At 43.5% G+C, this 12,521-nt stretch overlaps 1 protein-coding gene across 2 annotated transcripts in view; it reads left to right on the forward strand.

Moving 5' to 3' along the window:
• Tdrd9 (tudor domain containing 9) overlaps nucleotides 1–12,521 on the forward strand; it is a 118,164-nt gene that overhangs the window by 79,748 nt on the left and 25,895 nt on the right. For both annotated transcript variants that reach the window (XM_026779071.1, XM_005343602.2), the window contains exons 21-24: nucleotides 6,717–6,833; nucleotides 8,231–8,338; nucleotides 10,486–10,586; nucleotides 11,752–11,925. In XM_026779071.1, coding sequence (XP_026634872.1) covers nucleotides 6,717–6,833; nucleotides 8,231–8,338; nucleotides 10,486–10,586; nucleotides 11,752–11,925 — 500 coding nt within the window. The remainder of the gene's footprint in view (nucleotides 1–6,716; nucleotides 6,834–8,230; nucleotides 8,339–10,485; nucleotides 10,587–11,751; nucleotides 11,926–12,521) is intronic.

Raw genomic sequence — 12,521 nt, forward strand, 5'->3', positions numbered from 1 at the left:
TCAGTGTGTTTATTTTCTCTATGGTGTCCTCAGAATCCGAGATTCTTTCTTCTACCTCTTGTATTCTATTGATTATGCTTGTTTCTCTAGGTTCTGCTCGTTGACCTAGATTTTCCCTATCCAACTGGTCCTCTGTTTGTGTTTTTTTCCTTGCTTCCATTTCAGTTTTCAATTCTTGAACTGTTTCCATTACCTGTTTGATAGTTTTTTCTTGGTTTCCCAGGGTATCATGTACGTATTTACTCATTTCTTCAAACTTTTGTTATACTTCTCATCCATTTCTATAAGGGTGTTTTTCACATGTTGTTTAAGTGACTCTATTGTTTTCATGAAGTCAATTTTTTCCACTTCTTCTGTGTTAAGGTGTTCAAGTCCTTCTGTTGTAAGATCATTGTGTTCTGGTGGTTTCATGTTGTTTTTGAGATTATTGGGTGAATTTTTGCCTTGGCGCCTGCCCATATCCTCCTATAGATGCTATCTAATGGGTCTTTTAAAACCGGTTCTTGTTTCCCTGCTGGCCAGGGGCTCTTCTTACAAAATGCCCTCGCTCTGTTTCCTGGTTCCTGCCGGGGGCCACGATCCCTCTCACCCCTCAGAAGGGTCTTCAGGAACAGGACCCGGCTCCTCTTTTGCTAGGAACCTCGCCAACCAAAGGCCTACCTCTTTGATTTAATTGTAGTGGGGCGATCTGCTCTCGGTGTTGTGCGCCGGTCCCTGCTGCCTGCGCCCCCCCCCCACATCTCATCCGCCACCGCGTCAGTCCCCAGCATCCGCCTGCGCCGTCCGCCTTCCTTTGCAGCTCTTAGTATTCTTTCTTTATTCTGTATGTTTTGTGTGTTGATTATTATATGGTGAGGGGAATTTTTTTTTGGATCCAATCTATTTGGTGTTCTGTAAGCTTCTTACACCTTTATAGGGATATCCTTTTTTAGGTTGGGAAAGTTTTCTTCTATGATTTTGTTGAATATATTTTCTGTGCCTTTGAGCTAGAATTTTTCTCCCTCTTCTACCCCTATTATTCTTAGGTTTGGTATTTTCATGCTAACCCAGATTTCCTGGATGTTTTGTGTTCAAAATTTGTTGGATGTAATGTTTTCTTTGACCAATGAGTCTGTTTCCTCTATAATATCTTCAGCACCTAAGATTCTTTCTTCTATCTCTTGTATTTTGTTGGTTATACTTGTCTCTGTAGTTCTTGTTCATTTACCCAGATTTTCCACATCCAGAATTCCCTTGGTTTGTGTTTTCTTTATTACCTCTGTTTCAGTCTTCAAGTCTTAAACTGTTTCCTTCACCTGTTTGATTGTTTTTTCTTTGTTTTCTTTGAGGGATTTATTAATTTCTTCCATTTTTTGTTAGTCTTCTCCATTTATTTAAGGGAGTTTTTCATTTCCTCTTTAAAGGTCTCCATTATTTTCATAAAGTTATGTTTAAAATCATTTTTTTTCTACTACTTCTGGGTTAGGATGATTAAGTCTTCCTGTTATGTGACTGTTGGGTTCTGGTGGTACCATGTTGCTTGTTAGGTTGTTGTAGGAATTCTTGCATTGGCGCCTACCCATCTCTTCCTTCAAATGAGGCCGGCAGCATCTTTGTATCTTGACCCAATCCTTGCTGTGGTTTGTCTGAGTGTTTGGGAGTTTTTCTTGGTCTGCTCTGTATTGTAAATGTCTGTCTCAGAAAGCCTCTGAGGTCTCTATGTGCCTGCCCTCTTGGTCTTCTCTCCTGGTTTGCTCTCTTGGTGCTCTCTTAATCCCCTCAATGTTGAAGCAAGCTCTAGTCCCTCTTAACTCCTCTCAGTATTGGAACAAGCTGTCTTTCAGAGTTCCACAAGATTGGCTAGTAGTTTGGATGGTGACTGGATGGGTTTGGGTTTGGGAGATTCTAGCCGTAGGAAACTTCCAGCTGGCTGGCTAGAAAAGCAGAGGGAGCTGGGGGAGGGATCCGTGGTTTTGAACCACTAGGGAGGTCCTAGAAAGTGGGGCATCCTGCTGTGTGGCTGTTCACTCACCTCTTAAGCCCCCTCAGTATTGGAGCGTGCTGTGTTCTCATAATAATTTAATAATTGAAAACAGTGTTTTTTGATCTTGGTATACTTCACGAATAAAGTCATTTATCATAGTCAGCGATGGTGGCGCACACCTTTAATCCCAGCACTCTAGAGGCAGAGGCAGGCGGATTTCTTGGTTTGAGGCCAGCTAACCTGCCGAGGAAGTTCCAGGACAACCAAGGCTACACAGAGAAACCCTGCCCCAAAAAAACAAAAGCAAAACAAAACACAGAAAAAGATAACGAAAAACCACTTATCACCAGTGGCTTTGGGGGATTTTTCCTGCATTGCAGGCTCTCCCTATATTAACCTTGGCTAGCCTGGAACTTAAAGTCCCTAAACCTCAGTCTCCTATGCCACCATAACCAGTAAAGGTGTGTTTGTTTGTGTATGTAAATACATATGAGTATAAATGCGTGTACGTTTGTGTGTGTGTTGTATGAGCTTGGTTGTGTGTATGCAGGGGTTGATTAGGCAGTGTCTTTCCTCAATTACGTTCTATCTTTATTTTACTTACTTTTTGAGGCAGTGTCTCCTGGAGAATCTAAAGCTCATTGATCTGGCTAGATTGGCTGATCATTGAACTTCTGAGATCTGCACCTCTTGCCTCACTAGGGTTACAGGTACCACTGATGCCAGCTAGGGGTACAGGACTGGGTTCATTTTCTCCACTGGTTAAAGAGTTAAAGGGCAGGAAAGAAGTGTTACTGGGCATCTTGGGGTTTCTCAGTGGGTCACTATATAATACTGGAAAAAGCAGGATATTTTTGACAAAATCAATAATGAACTTAAGGGGAATTAATTTATTGAGTTAGTTTTTTAAAAATTGCATACAATATATCCAAGATCCTCCCCATCTCCCTACCCATCCAACTTCTTATTCGTTCTCTCTTAAAGAAAAAAAGAGAAAGAGAACAAAAAGCAAGCAAACCCCCAAAGACAAAATCCACCAAATCACAATAATAACAAAAGCACACAGAAAAACATGGAGTCTGTTTTTTGTTTGTTTGTTTTTAGATAGGGTTTCTCTGTGTAGCCCCTGCTAGCCAAGAGCTTGCTTGGCCAGGCTGGCTTTGAACTCTCAGACCCTCCTGTCTCTGTCCCCCAAGAGCTGGGATTAAAGGGGTACGCCATTGCACCTGGCTTGCGGTCTGTTTTGTGTTTGTCAACTACACCTGAGCATAAGCCTGTCCTGGAGTGTGATTGATGTACCCAGTGTTACTCCATTGGAAAAAACAGATGTTTTCTCTTCTCTCAGCAGGTATCAGTTACAAATAGTTTCTTGGTTAGGAATGCGACTTTGAGCCTGCCACCCTTTCTCCATGCTGGGATTTGGTGTGCCTTGCATTTATTTGTGCAGGGCATGTGGCTGGATACAGCTTCAGCCCTGCTGAGTCTGAAAGATGCCGTTTCCTTAGTCATCCGCTACTTTGGCTCTTAAAAATCTTTCCATCTCCTCTTCCACAACATCCCCTGAAAGACAGCCCATGTAGGACTGAGTGTTCAAGGCCTCTCACGGTCTGCACCTATCCAGCTGTGGGTCTCTGCTAATTACCATCTACTGCAAGAAGCAGCTTCTCTGATGGGGTTGAGCAAGGCAGTGATATATGGAATAACCATATGTCATTAGGAGTCATTCTAGGTTCACTTAGCACATTGTTCTCAACCTTCCTAATGCTGCAACCCTTTAATACACTTCCTCATGTTTTAGTAACCCCCAACCATAAAATTACTTCATTACTGTAATTTTGCTATTAATGATGAATATGTGATATGCAGTATATTCGACCTGAGACCCACAGGTTGAGAACCACAGATTTAGCAGAATAATAGTAGTAGGTTTTCTCTTAGGCCCATGACCTATGTTGTCTCAGGTTCTTGAGCACTAGTAAGTAAGGATGAAACTTCCAGCTAGTCACTATCTCTTATTTTTCCATGTGTCGTGTTGTGAAGGGACCAGTAGCCTTAGAAATAGCCCGTGATGATGGGGTGGAGAGAGGTGGCTCAGTGCTTAGGAGCACTGCTGCTCTTCAGAGGACCTGGTTCAATTCCCAGCACCCACATGGCAGCTCACAACTGTCTGTAACTCCAGTTCCAGAGGATCTGACATCTTCACACCAATGTATATGCAAATAAAGTTAAATAAATCATTTTTCAAAAAAAGAAATAGCCTGTGGTGATGGTTTTGGGGGAGGGCTGTGGGGCCACTTTGACCAACAGCTAAACAAAGTGTAACCCGTTTCCTGTCCTGGGGATTTTACGTGGTAGCACATGATGTTTAGTTGCGACATTGTCTCATATTGTAACTCCATTTAAATTCCTTTTATATATTTTTGAGAGCTTCTAGAATAGGAGATTTAGTTACTCCTCCCTTCATTCCCTCTTACCCTGCCCCTCTCTCCATCCTTACTTAATTCTCCTATTCTAGTTTCTTCTTCACCCATTTATGACGCTGTGTTCTATCCCATTTCCTTGGAAGGTCTCCTCCTTCCCCTGTCTAATGAGGTTCCCAGGGACTGGGTGTTCTAGATGAAGCACACATATCTAAAGCTTAAAAGCTTTTAAGAGAAACCATGCAGCGTTGTCTTTCTGGGTCAAGATTACCTTACTCTGGGTGATTGCTTCTAGCTCTATCTGCCTGAAAATTTCATTTTTTTTTTTAGCTACTGAATTATATTTTGTTGAATAATAATAGTCTACTATGTAAATGTACCACATTTTCACTACCTATCAGTTGGCTCCTCTGGAACTGGAGTTGCAGGTGGCTATAAGTTGCCACGTGTCTGTTGGGAACTGGCATGTGCAAGCACTCACACACACTGACTAGAGATTTAGCTTAGGGGTTTGAACATAGTAAGCACTCACTTCATATGTTAATACGTCTTCCTGTCCCCTTTCAGTTTATCATGGTATTTTATCCTTTATTATTGCATGATTTTTGCTTTTAAAACTTCATTGAGATAATTTTGTGGTGACTTAAAGTTGTTTGTTTTCATATATATGTATATATTTAAAACAGACATTTTGTATGAAAAACTATTGAGATAGAACTGTAGTTGGACTTTCTTTGGACTGCCAGCTCCTGAATAATGACATGGAGACTTTTTATTATAAAAGCTTGGCCTTAGCTTAGACTTGTTACTGATTAGCTCTTAAAACTTTAACCCATTTATAATGAGCTACATGACTCATTACCTCTCCTCAGAACTGTACATTCAACTTCCTCTGCATCTGACTGGTGAGAATTCACTTCTCAGATTCCTTTTTTTTTTTAATTTTTTAAAAAATATTTATTTATTATGTATACAATATTCTGAATGTGTGTATGCCTGCAGGCCAGAAGAGGGCACCAGACTCCATTACAGATGGTTGTGAGCCACCATGTGGTTGCTGGGAATTGAACTCAGGACCTTTGGAAGAGCAGTCAGTGCTCTTAACCTCTGAGCCATCTCTCCAGCCCCACTTCTCAGATTCTTCCCTCAAGTTCCTCTTTCTCCCTGGAAGTCTCACCTAGCCTCTTCTACCTAGCTACTGGCTGTTCAGCTTTTTATTAAACCAGTCAGAGGTGCCTTAGGTAAATGAGGTAAGATGCAGAGACACATCTTCACAGTCTACAAAAAAATTATCCCACAACAGAGAACTTCATGTGACTCAGGCTATGTAGATGAGGCTGGCCTTGAGTTCCTGACCATCCTGGCTGTACCTCCCAGATGCACTACTATGCCTCAACTGAAAGGTTTTATTTATTTAGTTTTTTTTTTCCATTTAGGGGGAACTTTGAAACATACCTTGTTTCTCTTTCTTTGAAAAAAAAAAAGTTTTTGAGACAAGGTCTTACCACACTGGCCTTGAACTGTGTGAGTCAGGACTGGTCTTCAGCTTGTGATCCTCCTGCCTCATCTTAATAAATTAGGATTACGGATGTGTGTCATCATGTCTGCACATTCTAGATTTCCAGTTACAAAAGCAGACTGTGTTCAGGGAAGAAGGTAGAGAGTCTGAAGGATATAAGATTGCTGTGGTGGAATAGCACATTTGTTTAGCTATGTAAAGATGTGCTGCTGTTTTACCTTGCCTGCCTAAGGCACCTGATTTATCTAACAAAAGCTGAATGAACAATAGCTAGGCAGAGGAGGGATAAGTGGGTCTGGAGGGCAGAGAGAAAAGGGGAGCTGGCCAGACAGCTGGGGCCCAGCCAACCGGGGCCACCAAGCCAGGCAGGCACGGAGGAAGCAGGACAGAACATAGATGAGGCCAACAAGCCTTGGGGCAGCACATGAATAGAAATTTAAGTTAATTTAAGGTTTAAAAAAAAAGCTAGAAACAAGTTCAAGCTAAGGCTGAGAATTCATAATTAACAGTAAATCTCTGTGTCATGGTTTGGGAGCTGGCGGTCCAAGAAACCAGCTGCAGGTTGTGTTTGTGATTGTAGGTTGAATCCCATGCATAAGCTGCGGTTCTGGGGCAGCCTTGCCCTCTGGCCGCTCTGTTGACTCTCTGCAATGTTGTTTTCATTCCTCACTAGTGTTGAATGAGATGACTCCTGGTAGTTATGATGTGTAACCCCGTGGATATGCTAATTTAACCTTCCCCATTGTGTGCGTTTGTTTTCACTATTCTGAGTATGTCTGTGCTTTGAGATATCATATTTCAATGTGCACTCCAGGTGGCTGAATTATATGAAGAATTGAAGAATAGAATCTCACAGTTCAACATGTTTGTGGATCCTCGTCATCCTGTCTTGGACCAAGAGTATCCATACAAGCAGCGCTTCATCCTACAGGTGTGTGGGACTTCCTTTTAATGCCCCCCCCACTCTCTTTCACTCTGAGATAAGATCTTACTATGTAACCTTGGATGACTAGGAACTCACCAGATTGGCCTTGGTTTAACAGAGATCTTCCTGCCTCTGCCTCTGATTACTGGGATAAAAGGTGTGGCCACCATACTGGTGTTGATCTTATTCATGTTGTAGTTGAGATATGCTTGTTAGTGCCAGCCGTGCCTCTGAGATTTTGATACCATAGTGGTCCTATGTGTTTAACCCAGAGCTATTCTTACCTTCCTTGTTTACACCCCTTCCTGGTGGTGGTATGACCTCAGCTTGCTTCTTTTCCCCAGTGAGCTCTTGCTGTCATGGATCGTCAGTGACAGGCTCTTGTTATAAGATCCACACACTACTGCTCTCTGACATTGAGAAAGCTCTTTGAAGTCTAGATCATGAAGCAGTGCCTAGCTGTGGGGTAAAGTCTTCCACGAACCTTAGAGAGATGTGTCTCTTGCATATGAACAATGCTTCTGTCATAGGGTTGGCAATGCATTGCTTTAGTTACTGCTCTATTGCTGTGAAGAGACACCAAGACCAAGGCAACTTATAGAAGAAAGAGTTTATTGAAGGCTTACAGTTCAGAGGGTGAGTCCAGTGACCATCGATCATGGTTGGGAGCATGGAAGCAGGAAGACCTGCAGGCATAGTGTCTGAGCAGCAACTGGGAGCGTACATCTGATCCACAAGTGTGAGACAGAAAGAGTGAATGGTATGGGCCTTTTGAAAGCTCAAAGCCCACCCGCATTGACACACTTCCTCTCAGAGGCCACACCTCCTAATCCTTCCCAAAGAGTTCCACCAGCTGGGGACCAAGCATTTAAATATATGAGCCTTTGGAAGCCATTCTCATTCCAACCACCACATGCACTGGAGAAGGGTTTGAGGTGGATACGGTGGGAATATTAGTTATTTTGAGGATGCAAAATTGCCATATGGCCAGGGAGAACCTTCTGTGCATGTGCTTCATGTCTGCAGACTCTTACTGAAGAAAGGATTCTGCTGCAGAGTACCTTTTAGATATGAACATTAGATGCCAACTTGCTGCCCAGCTGGAGAGCTCCAGCTGCAGTTATGTCTGTACACCTGGGAGAATGCTTGGCTTGTTGGAACTGTTGTTGAGTGAGGGTGGAAAAGGGGCCTAGTGTACTGTTGGTGAGTTCTCATTTGCTTCACTCTCTGAAGCAGTCCAGCTATTCTGAGGAGAAGGTCCAGGTAGAATGTCTGTCACGGGGAACAACAGGATGTGTGAGGGATACAGCTTTCATGTGCTGTGTGTTCCAAGCTGTGCTGGCGCTCTGGTGCGAGATGAGGACATGGTATGAAGAAGAATTGAATACACGCTTCTTTTTCAGGTTGTACTGGCAGGTGCCTTTTATCCAAATTACTTTACTTTTGGACAGCCAGATGAGGAGATGGCAGTGAGGGAATTGGCTGGCAAAGACCCAAAGACAACAGTTGTGGTAGGTGACATGGGACGCCATGCAAGAGTGTGAGTGTAGGTTTCCAGGTGTACCGCCTATGGCGCGGCTGTCAAGGGCTGCTGTATCCTAGTAAATGCTGTGTGAATGCTGGGACTGCTTAGCCCCTCAGAGACCGCTACTTCCTTATCAGCTCTTCTTCATTTTTATAGACTCCATTTTACAGAAAGGCCTTGATAAATTATATATTCAGGGTGAGTGCTGATTTGATCATGTGCCATTTCAGTGATGTGAGGCCCTTAAGAGCATTTTGTTAATTAACAACAATGGTACACAAAGTAAATGCTACTGCTTGGGGGCTTAGTGTTGTGACTTAAATAGCAGCGGCCCCACCCTGATGCCCAACAGAACTACTTAGAGAATGTTAAGTTCGGATCTGAGGACCCTCCAAGTCTGCACTAGAGGGTATGGCCCAGGGATAGCATGTAAGTAGCATGAACTGGGAGGCAGAGTGGAAGGATCTGATGATGAGCCCTGGGCACTGACCGCTGGGTTTGTAAAGGGCATTTGTTTACACAGCAATAGCATGTGACCACTAGAACTACATACTCTTTAGAACTGGGCTTTCCTTAGACTCCTTGGTTGACTGGGGGGCTTTTTTTTTTTATGAAAATCACTTGGTAAAGTTAGTTCCTGGCTTATAGTAAGTGCTCAACCATTGCTCGTTTTAATTCTGGATTCTGCTATAAATACTACCTTTGCAACTGTGGAGAGCCAGAGATTGACAAGGACAGAGCCACAGATTCTGGAACATTTCAAGTGCAAGCCTTTGAAGAGCACTACAAGTGAGAAGGGGGCAGAAGCACAGCTCATGCCCCTCCAAGGCTGCCCTTAGCCTCTGTGGCTCTCTGTGGGGAAAGCGCTTTGATTAGCTTCTTTTGCAGTCATCCTTCTGGGTCTGTTCTTCAGCTGTGTGCAGTGGAAAGGCCCACAGGACCCTACTTCAGACACACTACCAGTGCCAACCAGTCCAGTCACCTGACACATAACTGACCATGTGTCATATAAACTAAATCATAGCTAGTTTGCTTTAGCACTTCTGTGAGAAGCCAGGTGCTTTTATATTTATTTTTCTCTGAGCTTCACATTGACCCTTAAAATTAAGCTTACCATCATCCCAGCATTGTGAGGTAGCAACTCCATGGACTTGGACTTGGGTGCAGGCTGTGCTCTTACTTCCTGCTCCACCTGCAGCTGGTTGAGACTTTGACTCCTCAGGGACTAGCAGTGTATACCTCAGTGGAACCAGAGCTTAGAACATGGGAGACCATAATGCCTGCGGAGGGCCAAGAGCACTGGCAGAGATGGGGGATTTCCCCTTGCCATGCTGTGAATGTATTTTATTACCATTGGTCAATAAAGAAGCTGCATCGGCCTATAGCAGGGCAGAACATATAGCCAGGCTGGAAGAGAAAGAATAGGTGGAGTCAGAGAGATGCGAAATAGCTGCCAAAGGAGACAGGCATCAGAACCCTTACCAATAGGCCACAGCCTTGTGGTGATACACAGATTAATATAAGTGGGTTAATTTAAGATGTAAGAGCTAGCTAGGAATATGCCTAAGCTATTGACCACGCAGTGTCTATTAATTAATGTAGTTTCTGTGCCATTATTCAGGTCTGGGAGGCCAGGAACAAAAGAGCAGTCACTGCCTACAGGCAGTGCTTTGAAGTAGATGGACTTGAGACTGCTGGGTAGGAGCCTGGCTCTGCTGCCATGATGAGGGAACAGCCTTTGGTGATGAGCAACCTTCTTCTTTCATTACTTTCCTGTCACTCTTTATCAGAAGTGTGATGTGTCAGGAAGCTGTAGTTAGTGCGATTATTTTAAAATAACATGAAAGCAAAAAAAAAAAAAAACAAAAAACAAAAAACTGAGCAACTTTTACTGCATTTGACTTTTGAACTGTTTTAGCAAGGGAAAAACCAGCCTTTATTTTACATATTTTTTGCTTAAAACTGTGTTATGATTTAAAGACATGCAGTTGTTAGGTAACTGATGGGCTGAGTGTGTTCTGTATAAGCTGAGCTTGCAAAGAAGAGCAGTGAGTAGCCCTTCTGCCCCTGGTGTCAGGACTGTTCAGGAGTCCTTGCTAATGGCTCTGACGTGCACTGTGTCCTGTCTTACAGCTGAAGCACATTCCTCCCTACGGATTTCTTTACCACAAACAACTGCAGTCTCTCTTCAGACAGTGTGGGCAAGTCAAATCCATTGTATTTGAAGGCACTAAGTGAGTACCCAGCGGCTGTCACAGCTCTGTTTTACCTGTGAATGAGGTCTCTTCTTAGGGCTGGGTGTGTGCAGGGTGGGTCTCCCTAGGGGACTTTAGTTTGTCCTGTTGTCAGTTAGCATTCTTTCCAGCTGGGTGTCCTAAAGGAACTCTGCTGGTGGCCTGTCTGTCTGTAACACTGTGACAGGTCCTGCTTCTCCACAGGGGTCTTCTCTTTAGTGTCCATCCCTAGACTTTCATGCCAAATCACTAATCTAGTTCTCTGTGGCCACGGGGGATGCCTCAAAGGACACCTTTTATCTGTGTGCTTTTTAAACACATATTTGTCATGAGTAACTTCGGGAGACACATAGGGCAGAAATTAATTTGACCCTATTTTATTAGCAGGTCAGTAACAAATGGTTAGTTAAAAGAGTCACCAGAAACTTTTGTTTCCAAAAGGACATGTTTATGTGCATAAGATTACAGTTTTTTAAATTGAATAGAAAAAAAGTTGTTTTTTGTTTTTGTCCCCCCTCCCCCCCAGAGCTGAGGACTGACCCCAGAGCCCTGTGCATTCCCCGTGTTTTTGGCTGTTTAGTCACGATAGAAACTTTACACCAGTATTTCAGGGAAAGCCATTGTGTTCTGTTTGGTTATGCTGGGACCAGTTAAAGACATAAAGCGGCAATCAGAGAATAAAGACAGTGGTGGTGTCCGTCCCCGCCCCCCATAGCAGCCTGCTCTGCTGCTCTGCAGAAGCTGTGCTGTGGAGGCACAGGCTGCCCCTGGGGAGTGTGGTAAGGGGTGGGATGTTTTGCTGACATTACTAACTAGTAGTTATTTAAAATGGTCTTGCCAAACTCACTGGGTTGTACATCCATGTTTTAAGTCTTAAAACAGGAAATAGGTCTTGCCCTGGAGTTGTGAAAGCTAAGATTCCCTCACTGAAACTCCCATGTGACTGTGTCCTTTCTGCATTGTGGTATACTGAGGCCTGGCTTCAATGACTTATTACTGTAAATAATTTCTCTCAGCAAATAATCTGTCTTTAATCCAACTTTCTATTGATTAATTAAAATGAAGAGTTATTAGCGTTCTGCCTAACCTTAAGAGAAATTAGTATGTGATTCTTATTTACTAGATAGCTGATAAATTTATGTTTTAATTCCTATTTACGGAGCAGAGCCTTTGTGGAGTTTTCACGGAATCCGACAGAGAGATTCAAGACCCTCCCTGCTGTGAACTTGGCAGTCAAGATGTCCCAACTCAAACTGCCTCTTGAGCTCAGTGTACATGCCGCGGAGGAGATCGAGGGGAAAGTGCAGGGCGGGCCGGTGTCGAAGCTCAGGAGCACAAGGTGTTTCACAGCATTCCACTGGGACCACATGACTGCTGGACTAGGTCTTACTATGTAGTCCAGGCTGGGCTCAGACTCACAGAGATCCCATTCCTAGCTTTATTTATTGCTTTTTCAAAGTCTAATTTATCCTTCGTCTGTATAATCTTTGTAAATCTAGGAGGAAGGCTCTTGAATGCATATGAGCAGCTGGTGAAGGAGAGGGTGCCTTCATCTAACTACTCTAGGTCCACCCAGTGTGTGGAGTTTTGGGTTTTTGCTTATTTGGTGTATGTGGTATGTTGTTAGTGTATGGGTGTTGTTGGGGTTTCTGTCCTACCCAGTTCCTGCAGTCGTTAAGTCCCAAAGAAATCACACAGAGGTCTACATTAGTTATAAACTGATTAGCTCCTTAGCTCAGGCTTCTTATTAACTCTTTTTTTTTATTGAGAAAAGGAAAAAAAACAAGTTTCCGCCTCCTCTCAGCCTCCCATTTCCCTCCCCTTCCTCCCACCCTTCTCCCCCTCCTCCCACTCTTCTCCCCCTTCCCCTACTCCTCTCCCCCTCCCTCTCCAGTCCAAAGAGCAGTCAGGGTTCCCTGCCCTGTGGTAAGTCCA

This window comes from Microtus ochrogaster, chromosome 1 (genome assembly GCF_000317375.1).
Source record: "Microtus ochrogaster isolate Prairie Vole_2 chromosome 1, MicOch1.0, whole genome shotgun sequence".
Taxonomy (NCBI): domain Eukaryota; kingdom Metazoa; phylum Chordata; class Mammalia; order Rodentia; family Cricetidae; genus Microtus; species Microtus ochrogaster.